At 38.6% G+C, this 19,512-nt stretch overlaps 2 protein-coding genes across 20 annotated transcripts in view; both read left to right on the top strand.

Annotated features, from left to right (window-relative positions):
- The first annotated feature begins 2,028 nt into the window (after positions 1–2,028).
- Positions 2,029–3,483, top strand: LOC309708029 (permeability factor 2-like). Of its 2 annotated transcripts, none has more exons than XM_082535749.1 (4): positions 2,029–2,515; positions 2,649–2,766; positions 2,895–2,981; positions 3,118–3,483. In XM_082535749.1, exons 1-4 carry the CDS (start codon positions 2,449–2,451, stop codon positions 3,128–3,130), a joined length of 285 nt encoding a protein of 94 aa, XP_082391875.1. In that variant the 5' UTR covers positions 2,029–2,448; the 3' UTR covers positions 3,131–3,483. The 2 variants fall into 2 exon arrangements, with proteins under 2 accessions (XP_082391875.1, XP_082391876.1); XM_082535750.1 differs by having other exon boundaries at positions 2,049–2,515; positions 3,121–3,483.
- Positions 3,484–3,570: 87 nt separating this feature from the next.
- The window catches only part of camk2d2 (calcium/calmodulin-dependent protein kinase (CaM kinase) II delta 2), a 51,894-nt gene continuing 35,952 nt past the window's right edge, over positions 3,571–19,512 (top strand). For 8 of the 18 annotated variants that reach the window (XM_082535728.1, XM_082535725.1, XM_082535731.1 and 5 more), the window contains exons 1-2: positions 3,571–6,702; positions 13,322–13,416. In XM_082535728.1, the coding sequence (XP_082391854.1) occupies positions 6,404–6,702; positions 13,322–13,416 (394 nt within the window). In that variant the 5' untranslated portion in view covers positions 3,571–6,403. Of the gene's footprint in view, positions 6,703–9,765; positions 10,402–13,321; positions 13,417–19,512 lie in introns of those variants that run through there. The other 10 variants (XM_082535719.1, XM_082535716.1, XM_082535718.1 and 7 more) reach the window with 4 other exon arrangements.

Below are 19,512 nucleotides of genomic sequence, written 5' to 3'. Positions count from 1 at the left end.
TGAGTTGACAGTGTGAGTCATCTTTTAACAATAATTCCAAAATAGGTGTTAAAAATAGTTCATCATTTTCATTATCCACCTAAAATGGTCTGATTTCATTTATTCCATTTAGGGGAATTTCTTTGCTTCAACTTCTAGCTTTAGGTTCAAGATGGGCCAACATGAGGTTGTGGAAGTTTTGTTTTGTGAAACATGCTGTTAGGAAAAATTTTGTTATACTTCCTCTTAATTAAAAGTCTAGTTCCTGTATTTTGTGTGTGTGTGTGTGTGTGTGTGTGTGTGTGTACATGTTTAAACATCTTTGTGATGGCAGAAAATTAAAGCATTATGCCAATGAGATGTCCTCACTAATATACGAAAGTACGCTCCTTAAAATAGGTTTTGCTTTGCAAAATGAAATCTTGCATATAACAGTAGAAATATTTTTTTTCTTTGTTGCGTGCAGGAAATATGAAATACTTTAAATGCACAGAACTCAAACTCAAGCAATAGACAGTGTTTGGTCACTCATATATGTATAAATATTTCTTTAGGGGAATTTCATGGAGCCAGATGATGTAAACTGTCATTTGATTTCTAACATTTGCTGGTGGTCACATGCCGGATATCATCTTTTCTTCACATGTCTCACTACATATGTTAGTTTTAATTTCAGCATCGTAATGGTTAACTTAAAAACTTTCCGTTGAGGTCCATCACATGCTCTGTGTTTAACCATAACTGCTTTCCCTTTCTATATAGCGAAGGTGGGTGTGACCACAAAGGGACCATCGGTTAATAGGTTTATAGACCTTTGGTCATTGCATCCAATTTTTCCAAAAATCAATTTTAAAAAACAAAACAAAACAGAAAAAAAATTCATTACAACTAATATGGAAATATCTGTGCCTTTAAATGACAGACTTTTGCCCTCTGAAAGAAAAAAAATCTTTAGTCAGCATTAATTTGTTAAGTGAAGCAACAGTTAAAGTCTTTTTCTCTTGCTCAGACTTCCTTCTGCTTCATGAGAATGATTGAATCGACGTCATGTCAGCAGACATGTTTGAGCTAGATGAGATTGCATCAGACTCAAGTCCAATAACAACTTTTGGCAGCTCACCCACTGTTGCTTCAGGAAATATCAATTGCATAAGTAATAAACTGACAATCGTGCCTTCCAAAATGACACCAATGTAATCTAGGGTGCATAAACGCCAAAGGTTCAGTGTCATCAGTTCTGGGAAAGGATTTTAAGACAAGATAAGATAAGATAGAACTTTATTAATCCCTCGGGTGGGTTCCTCTGGGAAATTCGACTTCCAAAGAAAGCACAGCAACGACCGAAGTTACAGTTACAGAACTGTTATATATATATATATATACACACACACACACACACACACATATATATAAATACAGAGACAAATATAAATAAAATATACAAAGGGGATAAATAGAATAAATAGGAATAAAAAATAAAAATACAAGTGAATTGCACATTTCAAGTATTGAGTCTATTGCACTGTTGACTATTTTCTGTCTCTTTTTAACATATATGCATTTTTTTTTACTATAATGCATATATGGCATGTGTACATGATCAACATATTCACAGTATACCCACTGTTGAAATACAGCAGGTATTTAGCTTTTCTTCTTAAGGACTGAGTGAAATTAAGTTGGCAGTTAATTACTGAGGAGGCAATTACCATCTCATATGGAAAAGAAATGAAATTCTTTAAGAATAAAAAATACTGTAGCTCTTATAAGACTTGATGAGCGAATGTGATACTACATTTTACTTAGGAATTTAGCCACTTTTGCATTTTTCCCCATTTTCACTTTGTTTTCTATGAAAACTATGCAAATAGGTAACTTTCATGATGACTGAGTATGTGAGAGACATGCCAACAAACGGAGGCTAACATTCATCAACCAGTCATTCAAAAATTACATTCAGGTGTAAATTATATTATATCTGTGAATCAGTCACCACTTGGTCAATCTTTAAGCTTCGTGCAAGAGCTGGTGCAATACAGGAATGCAGACGTAGTTGGTTAATGAAAAAAAAAAAATCTGAAGCATTCCTGTGGCATCAGTCGATTATCACAGAGTTTTAGTCACAGTGTTTTTCCACAAAGGTGATATATGTGACAAATCTTGATAAATCAGACTATTAGAGCTCTCAGTGTGAATTCCCACACCGGGTCTGAAAGTCCACTCTTGCGCAATCTGCAAGAAGTGAGTCATTTTCAGTTGGCTTTAAAAGCTGAGCCTCTTCAGGGATAGAGTCAAACAGCAGAGCAGCTGAACTGAGAGAAGAGAGGGGACCGGGAGCTGAAAGAAAGACAAACAGACTAGAAGAAAAAACAAACAGCTGTTGTAGATTAGCGCTTCAGGCTTCATCAGCTTTCAGAAGAACATTGTTATTTTTCGTTGTTAGTTTTTACAGAATTTCTAAAAGGCAAAATGATAAGCAACAGAATCATTGTCAGCTCCATCGTGGTGCTTTTGACCCTGCTGGCCACCTGTGAAGGTATGTTTTTTTTTGTCATTTAATGGCTTAATTTAGCAGTAACAAGCAATTTTATTCATGCTATCCTTTTTCATTGCATTAAATGTTTTCAGCATGCACTTTGTGACCATGTGCAACTGCTTTCTTCTTACAGGCATGGGAGTGGAACTGCACTGCCGTTGCATTCAGACAGAAAGCAAACCTATTGGCCGCCACATCGAGAAGGTGGAGTTGATTCTTCCCAACTCCCACTGCGAGGAGACGGAGATCATGTAAGAGCCAAAGTCTTCTTTCCATCTCAGTAGTGATAATTTTGCTTGATTTTGTCACTGTGATTTGTTGGCTTCAACACGAGTTCTCTATCTAAACTTTAGTTTTTTTTCACTGATTTATGTTGCAGTGCCACACTGAAAAGGACAGGTGAAGAGGTTTGCCTTAATCCTGAGGCCCCCTGGGTCAAGAAAGTGATCAACAAGATCATGTCCAGGTAAGATTTTACCTAAAAGTATGCCAACACAGCAGTCTTTCTTTTAATAGGAAATAGAAACTAAGAAATTATCAAACAATGTTAAAATCCACTTTTGACACACAAATTAATTCTTCTTTACTGTTTCTTGTCCAAGCAGCAGACCCTGAGCTGAAGAACTGAAGCGACACAAGAGATGTGCTTCATGAACGAGCTGTTTTTTAACCAACAAAAATCACTGAAATCACCGTGTTCCTTTCACGAGATGAATGTCATCATATGCAACTAGCAGTACCATCGCCTGAAAACCTGTTAAAAATGACAGAATTTTGATTGAAGTGTTTGTATCAAACACCTTATTTTTTTACTTCAGTATATGTATTCTCCATGTATTCTCCTGTCATGAAGAAAGGGAGGCTACCTATTTCCCTGTGTGTATGTATTTATGTATTTATGATTATAAGTGCTTAATTTTTTTTCTGTATTTATGAAATAAAATGTCAAATAAAATGTCAAATTGAAATAGCTTGTTTGCCCTTTCTTACATTTTATATTGCAAAACTGACAATATCAATAATAGGAGCAGCCAGATATTGTAAATATTCTGTATGGAAAAACACCCATTCGATGATATAGTAACATATATGACATACATTACATATTTTAATAGATTGTTATTACTGATGCATATTGTGTCTAAGTAATTATTTACTGTTGTAACTAGTTATAGTGGACCTACATTAAGTAGTCCACTGATTCCCACTTATGGCATAATACATAATAATCAAGTAATTGGCTTTTTGTCAGACCATGACTAGTTTTTCCTCTTTGGTCCTAAAACTGTAATTTTAGAGGGAACATCTATTATTGATGAGAATGTCATGAGGCCATCTGTCATCTGAAATGTGACAAGGAGATCCACCGATACAATTTTTTTTTTTGTTGGGGTCACAAGACAAAATTACCTCAAAAGTTAATTGACTTCACAGGTATATGTGTTATAATCTGCTTTTCAGGGCATGCTCACTTTTGCCAAACCACATTCTTGCTTTTATCTTTGCCTTTCTACTGAACACATGTCCTTGGATTTTTCTTCCTGTTGTTATTATCTCACTGACCCAGAAGTTCCCATTTTTCATCAGCCCCTCCTGGTTTCTAATCTCTGCTGGCCTGCATGGTAAATGGCCTGTATTTGTATAGCGCTTTATTAGTCCTTAAGGACCCCAAAGCACTTTACACATCCAGTCATCCACCCATTCACACACACTGGTGATGGCTACATTGTAGCCACAGCCACCCTGGGGCGCACTGACAGAGGCGAGGCTGCCGGACACTCGCGCCACTGGGCCCTCTGACCACCACCAGTAGGCAGCGGGTGAAGTGTCTTGCCCAAGGACACAACGACCGAGACTGGAAACCTTCCGATTACAAGGTGAACTCCCAACTCTTGAGCCATGATCGCCCCGTGCATAACACTTCCTAATCAGCCCTGATTTCTTATTTTATTTTATTTTTTAATTCAATTTTTAATCAAACAAAGTGCATATTTCCCATAGCCATGTAGCCAATTCCAAAGAAGTGAAGTTGATTCCAAGTGTTGAACTAACACGTGGTATTTTTCACTAGAATTCTCAATAAGAGCAAAACAGATGTGGATGGAAGTGAAGGGCCAATAACAGGCTGAAAAAAGGAAAAGGGGTGGCCAAATCAATACATTCTTTTAAAGAAGGAAAGTACTGGTCACCTCAGTGACACCAAAAGGCCTGAAACCTGGCAGAATACAAATAAAATGGATGCTTTTGGTTATTACATACAAAGCCAGAGAGACTAACAAAGAAGCTGCAGCTAAAAGTGGCTGCAGCAAAGGCCAGGCCTAGCAGAGCATCTCACGGAATGAAACAAAACATCTGGAGATATCCATCTGTTCTAGGCTTCAGGCAAAAAGAGACTGCAAAGAATTTCATTCGAAGCATTGAAAACAATCCGTATATTAGTTTTTCCAGTTTCAGTGTTGGGATAGGCTATCTCTTAGGAGATAGTACAATCCTTGGCTCCTTCATACTTTGTGTTAGCATATACTTTGGAAAGGTAGTGAATATGAGTTGGATAAGTGAGAAGGAATGGTTGAATCAAAATGTGAACATACATAATGAGTACTGTAAAATTTTAGTTTCATATATCAAATACTTTTCATGATTTTTTAAAGATAACAACCCACTTTCAGGTCTCTTTTTCAAACATTGAAATGTCAGGCTATGTTTGAACGCGATTATCTTAAAACTATTAAAGATAAAGGTCTAACATTTTCACTGATGTACAACAAAATTTTGAGTGCTCTACACCAACTGTGCATGGAAAGAAAACATATAAATAACAAGACAGCAAGAATATGTAAAAAAGAGGAATATATATACAAAACAAGAGGAAGCCACACAGCAGAAAGGCATTAGAGGATAGTTTACAAAGTACTTGAAAGTAGTGTAATGGACTCGGTCTGAGTCTGTGTGTGAGTGACCTGAGTGATGAGGGTTACTCAGATCATGGCTCAGATTAGTGAGTGGGTGGCCAGGGGTGGGGTGTGGGGGGATAGTCTTTCCTGACATTATGAGTGGTCCAAGGGAAGAAGCTGTTTTCCAGTGTTGAGGATTGGGACCTGATTGACCTTAGGCGCCATCCAGAGGGCAGCAGGTCAAACAGCTGTTGCGTGGGATGCACGGGGTCACCTGTGATGACCCTGGTTTTCCTGAAACAGCAGCTTCTGGGAGGTGCAGCCAATGACTCTTTTGGGTAGCAGCAGCTTCTGGTCCAGGTTATTCTTCCTCAAGGCACAGAGGAAGTGCAAACGCTGCAGGGCTTTCTTTACCTGGTGTTCTGGGTCCAGATGAGGTTGGTGGAGATGTGAGTACCCAAAAAACTGAAGGTGGAACTTCCACCTGTTTGGTTCTTTGCCTTATCTAACTGAATTTAGACCTTTTGGTGTGTTTATTACCATCTCAATAAACACGCCAAAGATCTAAATTCAGTGAATTTCTGGATTTGTTTGCCTAGTTACCTCTGTGGTTAAATAAATCATTATATTGCATTAGCTCTGCCATCTTTCCCCCATGTACCGTCAAGGCTGCTAGCAGCTAGTAGCATGTTAGCAGCCCTATAAATAGCATCTGTGCAGAGTAAACACAGAAAGCTTCCTTCTGGTTAGTTGTATGATTTGTTTGTGTCTGTTTAATACTAGAAGGCTGTTGCTTATCTTAAATCACAGCATGTGCATCTATCAGGATTGTTTTTGCTACTTGTTGCCCCCCATACTAAGACAGTGACTTCAGCAAATTCCACTTACAATATCTGAATCGAAGAGTGCAGTCCTAGGATCAGCTGTGATACTGTGCAGAACCCTCTAGCTCTGTATGCCTATGCAGGGCTTGTGTGGGATGTAAATAGTAGAGATGGACCGATCCGATATTACGTATCGGTATCGGTCCGATACTGACCTAAATGACTGGATCGGATATCGGAGAAAAATAAAAAATGTAATCCGATCCATTAAATATCACGAAAGCACCTCACAAAACTTGCAACACGCCGTAACTCACCTCAGAACGTTAGCATGTCGGAGCAGTATGCATCACGTGATAGAGCGGCTGTGGCATGCGGGACCTGTGGTCTGGATAGCATTTGGAGCTTCGCTAGCAACCCGGCATTTCATCTCCGACAAAGTTATCCCCGAGAGAAGTAAAGCAAGTGTGTAAGTCCATCTCTGAATGTTTGTAAAGCATTCCTGCGTTAAGCTTAACGAGCGACTGCCTCTCGCTCTCCGGCTGCTACTTCAATCGTGAAACTGCTTAATGATCAGCTGATCGGCTTTTCTGTCGCGAGTCCGTCTTTGTTTTTGGCCCACTTTGCACCAGAAAGAGGAAACCAGCGGCTGAACAACAGCAGCACGTTTAAGCTTGATAAGCTGTTGTTAGAATTTATTTAATATTACTTTCTACTAGTGATGGCCCGCTTGAAGCTGACGCTCCGGAGCGTGTGTCGAAAAAAACAACACACTGGTTCAGAAGCACTGTGTCGAGGCTTGCTTCGTTTGGCAAAAGTCACGTGACCAGTGACGTCCGAAGCTTCATTACGCACGTAACTGCTTCGGTACCTGATTCAAACAGATATAAGGAAGTGAATCATCCACGGGATTCGTGGAGTGTGTTGATGGTGACAGATAGCGACGAGGTGATCATTCCACTGACAGATATGGAGCCAGCGAGGAAGAGAGGACGTTCTGGCGTGTGGAAATATTTTGAGTTGATTTTGCTCAGTTCATTTTATCTGCCGAAGTGAAAAACTTGAAATGTCCAAAATCATGTTTTCATAATGTAAATATCATTACAGCATATGACTTTAGGAACACTTCCATGTGAATTAAAGCTGATGAAGACTACAAAAATGTATTTGACACTATACGTACATGACATTGCTACACAGTTTAGAAAATCATTTTGTTTATTGTTTTTAGGTGATAGTCTGCAGGACCCAGGAATACCTGCATATCTACCAACTTGCAGTGTAGTTCCTGCACTCCACAGCCTCTTCTGTTCCATGCAAGTGGATTTTCTCCAGGGCAGGAGAAACTATTTCTAAGAAAAGAAACAGACTCAGCCAGCGCACAGTAACACTAATCCTCTTGTTAACTGTAAATAACAAAAGGGCTACCTTACATTGATCATGTTTTTACTTTGCAAGTTCTTGATTAGGGATGGGTTTTGATTATCGCTTTTCTGATTACAATCCATGCTAAATTGAATAAAGTGATATTGATTCATTAAAATCCCGTGTCGATTTGTAAATTAACGTTATTATGCCTGAAACGCCAGCATCTCAGGTTAAACCTCACAACATGTCGTCAAACACCATGCAGCTAAAACAGTAACTGGGAGCAGGTTTACGGATTCTGCATACAAACGTGAACACAGAGCGCGGACCCGACGCGTCAGAGTCAGATTTTGATGTGTCGGCGGGTCCGCGCTGTGTTTGCCTCTTTTTTTTTCGCTGGCTTCTGCAGCTGCAGGTTTCATAACTCTCTGTTTACATCTCTAATTAAGTCTCACATGTGTCAGCTTTCTTTTAATAGATACGAAATTATGGATATATACTGTTAAATGATCAGACTTGTAATATTTCTGACTGAGGCAAAACTTTCCAGATTCCAATCAAATTGAATCGGATCCTGTATCGAATCAAAATGATTCTACAAATCAGTGACGATGCAGCCGTACTCAGCTTCCTAAGCATTTTCCCTTTCCAGTTCACAATCAATCCCACCCCTAGGTCAAAAATATGTATAGGACAATTGGCCTAATCTAATATTTTGTATGAACCTGTCCAGCTGTCCAGTGATTAAACGACAAGTAGATGGAGGCAGGACTTCACAGCAGGGGCATACTCCATAATGTGCTGTGCATTATCATATGTATATTATATATATTGCTCACTTATTGTATTTACCAACATCAAGGAGTTATGAGCAAAGAAAGGCCACCATAGTGCATGTTTAAATAGGGAAAGTTTATTGATCAAAATGTATTACGCAAATACGCATTACATTTTTTTCAGCCCCCCAATCGAGAAAACAAAACCAATTACATGTTCAAAGCAACGGAACGGTGGCCCAATATCAGAGAGAACTCCACTCTTGAGTGAGCAGTGATAATTGAGCAGTCCGTTTTATTTTGCAGATTCAAGCTGCTCTTCAAAATTTTCACCACCAGATGTCACCGGAGAGGACTGTGTTGAAAAGCTTCGAGTAATGAACCGTTTTTCAATACAAGCTTCAGTGCTTCGGAAAGCTTCATTTGGCCATCACTACTTTCTACACCAGGATCTTTTTCTACGTAGCTGACGCTGGTAACTGTGCAGGGGCGGATCTAGCAAAGTTTAGCCAGGGGGGCCGATAGGGCATTAACTGGGAAAAGGGGGCACAAAGACATACTTTTCTTTCTTATTCTCATTTAAAATGTCGAGCTTTTAATAAATAATTATCTGACACACAAAGTTTTAATTTGATGTAAAATGAATAGAAGTCAATTACTGTATATAGTGACTATTAAGTCTAATATATATACCCTAGTAAGCTATAGTACTTTTTCCTTTGGGAAGGTACCATCTGTGCAGTCTGCAATTTTGTTGAAGAAAGATGTTGAATCTATTTAATATTTCTTAAAAAATAATTGATTTCTGTGCATTTTTTTTCCACACTGCATCAAATTAAGGTTGATTACGTCGATTAAGCATCATGAGGTGGCACGTGAGGGGTGGTTCCCTATTTTTTATTTATTTATTTTTGTTGTTGCTGGGAGTTGGAACCCTATTAGTTAGGTTGCTTAATATTTACGCTAAGTACTCTTTAAAATACCAGAATAGGGAGGATGGTGTAGGTTTAAGTTTATTAGATTGATCAGTATTGCTGAACTATGAAATATTTTTTTTGTATACAGGTATAACAGAATAGCTTTAGTGTAGTTGTTGTTTTAAACTTGAGTATGAACTTGCAGACTTGCAAAATGCAGCAAGATATTTTAAAAAACAGTTTTGTTGATTAAAAAACACTATATCGGATTCATATCGGTATCGGCAGATATCCAAATTTATGATATCGGCATCGGTATCGGACATAAAAAAGTGGTATCGTGCCATCTCTAGTAAATAGAAACAAAATGCCAACCAACCATCAGCTTCACTTTCCTATAATCTGCCAGCACTGTCACAACTGTTTTGCCACTGATGCTTCACAATTAATCATCAATAAATCAAGAATGTAAATAAAACAGAAGAAGGGATGATTCAGTTTCTAGCTTATGTATGACCTTACATTTCATTTGCGCGATTTTTTAATTTCAGAAAGGTTTTGCAGACACGCCAAAAATACTCGTGCATCCAAATGCTGTTAATATTTACAACGTTACATTTATTAATGTTGTTATTTTTGTTTGCCAGTGGCTTGCGTGAGGATGCAGGCAAAGGGGCGGGACTGAGCGCACAGCCGGGGGTAGGTGCGGTAGTGCGGCGTACGATGCGTGCAGAAAGACAACACTTACAGCACAGGACACACAAAATGCTGCGTCCACGAGCTGTAACAAGCCGCTGGATGTGAAGAAAATAAAGGACCGGCTGACGATAACGCCTCCAGATTGAGTACGCTCTAGCAGGCTGCGTTTCTGCCGCAGAAATCATTCCACTAAAGCTCTTGTCGATGCGCTTTAGCTCTGCATGAGTCCCTTCGTTTGGTTTGCAGGTTCAGAACAAAACCGGGCGGTGCTGACTGTGTGTGGTATATACAGTTTGTGAGTGCACCTTATCCGCGTCTCCGCACAGTCCTTGGCACCTCCTTCAGGATGGCGTTAACGATCTGCACGAGATTCACTGACGAATATCAGCTGTTCGAGGAGCTGGGGAAGTAAGGAAACGCGTTCTTCTTCCTTTTTGTTTCAATCATCTGGCATCATCCCTTTTGAAATGTCAGCTTGTTATGTAATAGGCCGCCTTGGTTTAGGGACGCGGATTTCAGGCTGAGTGTGTTTTTGTGAGTGTGCTTGTGCGCGCTGCTGATAAGTGCGGCGATGAAGCCTGATGCAGAGGGGTAAAACACTCTGATGTATATCATGCAGGCCTGTGCGATGGGATCCTATTTGTTTTAATCCAACATCTGAAGCCCTGCTTACGTTTTGTGCTTACGAAAGAAGACGCGTATGGAGCGTGTCGTCATCTGCCTCTATCCTGTGCAGTCTTTGATGCCTCGACCTTAGAGGTTCCACAGCAGGGCGAGGACCTTTTTTTTTCTTTGAAAAGCGAAACCAGGGAAAGATGCATTACTGTGGGTGAAAGCCTGAGATTTGCTAAAACACCCCTCCCTTTCTGCCTCGACCCCCCCATTCCAAAGCCCTCCTCCTCCTCCTCCTCTTCCCTCGTGACAGAAATACACACTCAGTAATGCGACAGCAGACCATGTAGGCGAGATGGAGATGACACACTCCACAGCCAAGCAACCGAACCGTGATCACTCTTAGACCCAGGCAGGGAATTCCTCACCATTGAGAGAGAGCGAGAGGTGTGAAAGAAAGATCCACGTACCTGCATACCTGTGCACACATATGTATATGTTTTTAAGGTGGCTGGCTTGGTTTATATGAAAATATATGTGTGTGTATGTTTGTGGTCATGCAGCTGACTGACCTGCAGTCTGGTCGGCACCCAGTAGTCAGTGTACACAGTTCAAGATGTCTGAAACCAGCGTTGAATTTTACTGACAGCAAAAACTGTATAAGAATGTCCTCCCAGTAGCTCTCACCGAGTATTTTTACTGGAAGAGTTGATCACTGAAAGGAAACCTGGATTTCAAGTCTCCACCGAAGCCACAGCTCCCTTCAATTATGATCCTCTGCAGTATTCATCTTACACCATCTGGCATTAATAATGCACCCGTATTGCTTTCATATTACCATTTAACTCACTGATACTTTAAGCACAGTTTCACCCACACAGGCATTAGACATCTCTCTACTGTCTGTTTACAATACAATGATAGCGTTCCATTAGACAAGTTAGTAAAGGGAATATGGCAAAAAAACCCCACAACAACTCAGATTTGGCTGTTAAAGGACCACACGTGCCTGTCACAGTTTATCTATTGGACTGCATAAAAAAAAAAAAAGTATGTATATCCCCTTCCTGTTCAAGCATCTTTTGCTGTGTAAGCCATCACAGAAAGGATTTAAGTTTGCTTTAATGTCTGTTAGTTTTAAGCTGCATATAAAGTATAACAGTCTGTTATTTTACACCCATGAATTGGATTTACATCGATTTTCAGGTAAAGAAAAAAAAAATTTAATATAAAAAATGGTGACGTCATTTGCAAAAAAGTGCGTTGTGATTGGGATGATTGGAATGATACATATAAACATTTCAGTTCAATAACAAAAATACATTTTAAATCAAAAGCACTGTCCTGTCATTGATGGTAGAAGTCTTATATCCGTTTACTATCTTCTGTGAACTTGAGTGACATAGAAACTCCTATCTGAGCATTTCTTCACCAAGACAATTTTCATCTTTGTTAAGCATTTTTACATAGTTACACAATAAGATGGTCCATACCAGAGACCAACAGTATATTACATTTATATTTGGAACTATATATTTTGAAGAACCCAAAATATCATGGGAAAGTGTTCAGTGTTTAACCCAGAACCGCATTTCTGCTATTGCCTTTTATTTTCTCTGAATTTAGTAACTGCAGGCAGTTTCACTCTGCAGCTACTGTATATTTTGTCCCGCAGGACTGTATAGATGCACTTGACATATGCGTGCAATAGTGCCACGCGACTTAACCATACTGGACAGTCAACTAAAATTCTTATGTAACATGTCATGCTATGATCATTTCCTTCAACAAATCCCTATAAATTAGAGGTAAGCTTTAGTGGCAGGCTGCGCTCTCAAGAGGATGTTAGATAACATGTTTATGGTACACATCACTATATACTCAACAGCCAGTCATTAAACACACCAAAGACAAGAGTCAGCTCTTTCTTGTAAAACTGATTTCATCAAATCACATGATGTACAATTAGCACTAAATTAAGTGAAAGGCCAGAGTTCTTTTGAGATAATGGCTATTCTCAGCATCATCTTGGCAATACTTACTTACTTCTTACTGACTCTTACTGACGTCTCTGATGTTATATGGAATTAGACAGGAGGTTTGGTACGAAGGAGAACATTTTATTGTTAAGAAAAAGCATAGATAGACAGAGAAAAAGCTTGAGTAGCAAAGCCGCAGGCATGGCTGCAGTGCTGAGCAGATCTGAGGCAGGTGGACCACTCCTTGGCTGCATTTACAGATGAGAGATGCAGCACTCTGCTCCTCTCCTTCAAATATAGCTGACCTAGTTTTTTGATCTTCATACATGTGCCTGAAACTCCAGAGCAGCACGTGACTGAAACAAAAGAAGGCTAGTTGGCATGTCTGCAGGTGCTAACGGGTGTGACGGTTTAGGGAACGTGTACTGCAGGTGTGGTGTGTGAGAGTGAGTTACTGCTGCACCTAGACTTAGTACTACTAACTAATTGAAATTTCACTATTGTTTAATTAACTTAACTATAACGTCAGCTGGATTTTTAATAAAGCAAGATTATTTTAGTCAGATATATTTGCAGCCTTTTTCAGGGTATCTGGCTGACTCAAGCTAGTCTTTTAAAATTAAGCTCAATTTTTCTGAACTTGTTTTGTTGTATGTTGACTGGTATGGATTATATCTCTTATTTTTACCTGTTGAGAATAAAAACCCTAAGTATTTTTGTGTGCATGTCCATTTTAGGGGCGCCTTCTCTGTGGTCAGGAGGTGCGTAAAGATCTCATCTGGTCAGGAGTATGCTGCCAAAATCATCAACACTAAGAAGCTATCTGCCAGAGGTAGGAACCACAAACATTTTCAAGCACATACAACAACACAAGCTGAAACATTCCCTGAGTGTTACTGACCTATGAGCTGAGCATTGCTCACTCTGAAACAGGCTTTAGGACACATGTTTGTGTGCATCTGATTAAACTCAGTGAGTGACTGACAGACAGTCACACAGAAGGGAAGAGACTCATCTGCATTTTGGATAGTTATGTTTTCTATGTTTGTAGAAAAAAACAACTGAATACGTGTCAAGTGATGTGTCATGCTGTAATTGTTCTGTTGCACTTTTTGTGATGTACAGTTCTCCCTCCTTTTATGGCTTTCATATTTGTCCTCTAGTTTCTATGCAAATGTTTGTCCCATACAACCTTGTGTGTACGTATGTGCGTCCGTGTGAGTGTGTTCCTTATTGATTCAGGGCTCTGGCTGGTCTTGTTGTCCCAGGGGCAGATCTCTTGTGAAGCCGACCCAGTTCTTTCATATCCATCACTGTAATTGTAGCTGCTGGCCTGGTTGCCTCAGGCTTGGGATGCAAACATACACGCTCACAAACGTATGCATGCGCAGCCACATATGTGACCCAGGAGTCATTAAGAGTCTATCTGTGATTACTATCCAGTGATGTGTTGTGCTTTTACAGTTCCATTTCTTCAGCCAATAGATTTTGTTGCAGTGTGCTTGTTTGTGATAATCAGTGACTGCTGTCTACTACAGAAAATGTCAGATTTATGTATATGTGAACCATTCTTTCCAAACTACAATTTAGTTTGCAATAATTTACTTGAAATTAAACTGACTGGAGTGCACATGTTATATTTGTGTATATTTTGACTGTGATGAATCAAATGTGTGGTCTGTTGCTTAGGACCACCCCTAAGTAAATCAGAAGAGGCACTAAGTTTTGATTGGTTGTTGAAGGATAAAAGCAACTCACTGGAAGTAAACTGCTTGTTGGACACACTTTGGAGCTGACAGCTAGTTACTTTCAGACTTTCCAGATACGGTTGCCTAGGTGCCCCAATGATGTATTTACTGTCATGTGATATGCCAATCAGTGATATCCTGCACTCTCATTGGGGGCTGCCTCAAATTTAAGATAGATGTATCTTGGTGTCTACCCATAACACATATAAACCTGTGTAAACAGTTTTCTGATTTAACCTCTGTAAACACTTTTGTAAATCTTGGTCATACTGTGTTTCAAAATGCAGGATTATCTGTAGTATGGTCACTGGCAGATGACTTATGTAGTAAGTCCCGCTCTTGCTTGTTACATCTAGTTTTCTTAAGCTAAGATGGTGACAGTGAAAACACTCATCTCAAGATTTCAAAACGGGACTAAAGAAACCAGTGGACCAGCGACCCCATGGTAACTTTCATTCTGTCTGTGTCACCATATCCATATCACTTACTAAGCAAGCAAGGGAAGTAGCAGTTGTCTAATGAAATCTTAAAAAGGACATGTTTATATATTTATTTTGAGTTCTTCTTTATTTTCATGCCCATTTGCATCTGTCCTCTCTATTACTGCCATCTTGTGGCCACAGTTTGCTATTGTCTCTGGAAGCAGGATTAAGCCCACTTCACTACAATGCTACTAAAATCTGTACAGGGCCAGTGTTTTGAAGACATGGTCTTGTTCTGTTAACAATAGCCTGAGATTGTCAGTTAAGGGCCCAGCAGCTTTTTCTGGTTGCTTGCGCCTACAGAATCAGAACAAGTACAAGTTTTCCTTACATAACCACCTTTGCAAACATGCAAGGTGTAAGGAGTTATAGTGTAGTGTGAAAAAAGTTTTTCATAACTTCTTTTGCAGAAAGCCTTGATAATGGACAGAGGACATCAGCTGTTGCCATCTCTGGTTTAATAAAACAAGTTTAACAAATTAAGAACCCAGCAGCTCTTTCAGAATAACATGTATGTGAACTCACAGGGTTGACAGAATAAACTTTAATCAGCTGTTTTGCATTTTTAATTAATATTTTGAATCCCTCAGTAGATATTGACGGTTTACCATGTCAGACAGTGCAGACAGCTGTCATTTAAAAAATAAATATATATTTGATATACTGTGTTCCTGAGCTCATTAAAAAACGTTTATTTGAAGATTTGTGGTCCTTATTCACAACCACACTACAAAAATGTGATTTTATATACTATGAATCATTACATTAGATTAAATAGAGAATGAAATATTGAAAATGAGCTGAGACTTAACCATCTGCAAAAATAATATTGTTCCATAAAACGCGATGGGGAACAATTTCTGGGGAATATGCGCTTTTTCTTTTGGTTGTTTGTTGATTGTATGACAATAATTGTGTTTTATGTCTCGTGAGGTGTTTAGTGTTTGCTACTACCTTTTACTAAAGGAATAGTTCTATAACATTTGCCCGCAAGTCAAACCACTTGTCATCGTTAGCTAATAGTAAATACTTTGATGATGACTACAGAAGTTATATTTTACACTTCTTCGACCAGGAAGGCGTACGGAAAGGTGCAGGATGTTTACATAAAGGCAGGTAGCAGACAGGCAACACAAAACAGTATTGACACATAATTTTTAATGACAGTTTTGCTGCCATATCATGCTGTCAATATATAACATTTAAAATTGGTGCCTACTGTTATTAGATAGTAATTTCAAAGGAAATCCAAGAATTGTATCATTTCCAGATGACATGCAAACACTACAGACAATCACTTCTCTTCACATTCAGTGACTTAAAACCATACCAGTTTGTATCTCATACATGATGTAAGACTGTCATATTGTAATATCACTGCTAGAGCAACCCCATGCATTTGCATTCCCTAGTGCGCACAAGAATGAGACAACCCCGGGCATGTCTGAGAGCAAGATGCCCTCTGATGATGCTATACTACCTAAAAACCGACCAACCAAAAAAAAAGTAAAAGAAAAAAACACTAGCACCTGGTGTTGTGTAACTCAACTGTAAGCAAATGACTCAACCAACCTGATTTTCTTGAAATATCATAATAACAAGTTGATCTACATATTGCCATTTGAAACATGCCAAAACTAGCCACATAGGTGCTCACTCAGATAGAATATGCTCAATATTAGATAGACAGTCTCCTGGATTGTTGTTGCTACATTTTTCATTATGCATTTACTGGTGCTGTTCATTTCCATAAAATGTATATTATATGTTACACAGTGCACATTAAATGTTTAGTGTTATACTCAGTTATTTCTCAGTTCTTAAAGTCTTAAATTAAAATGCTCATCGAATTCTTACCCAAAATGTAATATTTAAATGTGTGAGTACTGACTGAATAGTAACTAAGAAGGTTAGTATGTGCTCTATCTGTCAATCCATCTATCTATTGCAGCATATCTCTATCTTCTCCTCCATATCCTAACAGTCTTTTGCACGTTGCTGAGTGTAGTGTTTGTAATAGACACCTTGGGAGACGGATCAGTGTCTTGACACTTGCGTGGACAGATTTTCCAAAAATACTGCAAAGAATTATCTCACCACTTGTGCATGTGGGTCTCGAAGTGCATACGTACTTGCCCTTCCTCTTTCTTATGTGTGTTCATATAGAGGTTTATATACTCTGCATGCTGGCGTGTCAAATATGGACTTACCCTCTTTCCGTGATAAGCCCTAGAATTGCAACTCTGATTCCCTTTTCTCTGGCAGGATCATGACCTTCCCCCTACTCCTCTCTTCTGTTCTCTGTGTTTGTGTATGCAAGTGCATGCGTGTGTGTGTGATTATATATAATTGAAAGGGGTTTAGGATAGGATTGGTGTCTGGAATGCAGGCAGATCAAGGCACTGCGTGTGTGTTTGCTGCTTCTAGTTAAGTAGGCACACATGTGGTGGGCCTATTGAACCAGCCAGATTCCTAAAATCTGCAGTCCTGATTATGCAGCATTTGATTTAGAGCAGCAGATGAGTTAGTGAATAAGAGTGGAGAAACAGAATGGAAGAAAAGGAAAGGAAGCAGAGGGAGAGAGACAGAAAATCAGAGTGAGATAGAGAAGATGGTCAGTCAGTATTTAAGTGTGTGTTTGTGCTTTTAATTTTTAAAAGATGTGCTCTTGGGTTGTCGATACTGATATCCAAGTAAATACTTAATATTCAATGCCAGTTTTGATATCACAGAGGAAAAATGACAAAAAAAATTAAACTAAAAGTTGGTTAAAAAATATATAGATTAGCATAATACAAACAAATTTAAGATTCTTTTAGGTAGTGCAAAAAACCCCAAAGTATTGTCATTGCTGATCAAACAGAGTTGGAAAGGTAGACTGCCTTTGTTTCTACTTGGTGCAGACTTTTCTCACCTTCGTTCTGGTACTTTCAGAGAAACATGACAGTTTTTAGACAAAAGAGAATGTGATCCTGTTAAATTACCAGGAGCCTGTATTAAGGCTACATACTGGCAGGATTGATAATCTTTGATGCCTATTTCTCCATGTTAATGTTATTAATTTATTATTAGTCATAGCAATTAGCCGCTGCCTTAATCATAACTTAACAGACAGATAATGGTGCTATCAATTAACTGCTAATAGTTAAATTGCAAACATTAAATGTTATGATACTCAATTATCATATTCTTGTTTTAAAACAATAAATTATATATTACAAAATAAGTCCATACTTCCCAGTTGATATATTTTGTTATGTATCTATAACCATTTGCACACTGCCTTGGTCACTGACAATGTCTGTCATGTGACACTGTTTGTGAACGACTGTACTAAATAGTAACGTTATACTATTATTGGTTGTGATTACATACTATTTTTTCAGACATACAATCTCACAAAACGTGTTCTTTAAATGTGCACAGCATGGTGATTTCAAAAGAAGTGTTACTGTAGCCAGTACAAAAATGCTATGTTGCAGAGTCTGTCGTCTGCATTGCATTTTGAAAAGTGTAACCACCCCTGAGATTACTTTTGTCTCCTTGCTGACACCACCATCATTGTACTTGAAAATGTTGTAGGAGTGACATCACACTGTCTCGCTGTCTTTCTTCCTCTAACTCAGATGTTTTGAAATTTGAAACCAATTGATTTAGTGAGAATTGGTACTCATTAATACCAATGCAATTGGTTGGTATCTTTAAAAAATACAGAATTTGGCACTCAAGCTAATCAGGGGTTGTGTGCTTTCAGCTTTGTTGATATAGAAATTTTAGAAAATTTTTAAGTATTGATTGATACCCCAGTATGCTCATTGTATTGTTTTGAGCATGGCATGGTGATAAGGAGATGGGCTGTGAATCTGGAAATCATTTCCAGCAAATTAGAGATGGTGGTTTATCTTCTTCTATCTTCTTTCACCTGGCACATGTTTGACGAAAGTCTGTACTATATGTGAGGAGATGACAATAAAGAGACAGCTGAGCCATTTGACAAAAATAATCATAATAATAAAAAAAAGAAATTAATCAATAGGTCTGTAGGACTAAAAACAGAGAGAAAGGGGAGAAGACTGTGGTTAAGATACACAGATATGCACGCAGGAGAGAAGGAAAGGAAGGAGGGATCAGTCAGAAGAAGGGGATCACATGACTCACTGGGTACTCAAAGGCTAAAAATATATTGCTTGTGCTCTCACACCCTGACATACACTCAGTATTGAAAATATTCTTTTTTTCTGTTTTTTGTGAGTGTTTAGCTGTTTGGCAAATTAACAAAGCACTGGACAGCAAATGTGTGTTTGTAGATCCCACTTTAAGTCTTAGTTTTAAAAATATTTTTTCCTGTATAATAATGCATCAAGTTATCAAATTAATTTGATGCATTATGCCAAATTTCTTACAGAGCCGTCTGCCACATACTGTATCATGGACCTTATTATTCAAATGTGTCCTACCACTATGAATAGACATTAGACTGATGGCAGTCATCAGCACAGAGTCTGCTCTAGATTTGCAGATGTGAAACGTGAACCAACTTTGTCCATTAAATTCAATGTATGCATTCAGTGAAAGTGAAAAATAAGTGATGCAGCTCTCACTCTTTTAAAATCACAAAATTTTGACTTAAGGTTAAAAAAATGTTCAGTACAATGTGTGCAACAAAGCAAGGGTATTCTTAGTTACAGATTAGATTAC

Source organism: Aulonocara stuartgranti (assembly GCF_965226115.1).
Source record: "Aulonocara stuartgranti genome assembly, chromosome: 6".
In the NCBI taxonomy this organism is placed as follows: Eukaryota; Metazoa; Chordata; class Actinopteri; order Cichliformes; family Cichlidae; genus Aulonocara; species Aulonocara stuartgranti.
This window is presented reverse-complemented; position numbering and strand designations above follow the sequence as displayed.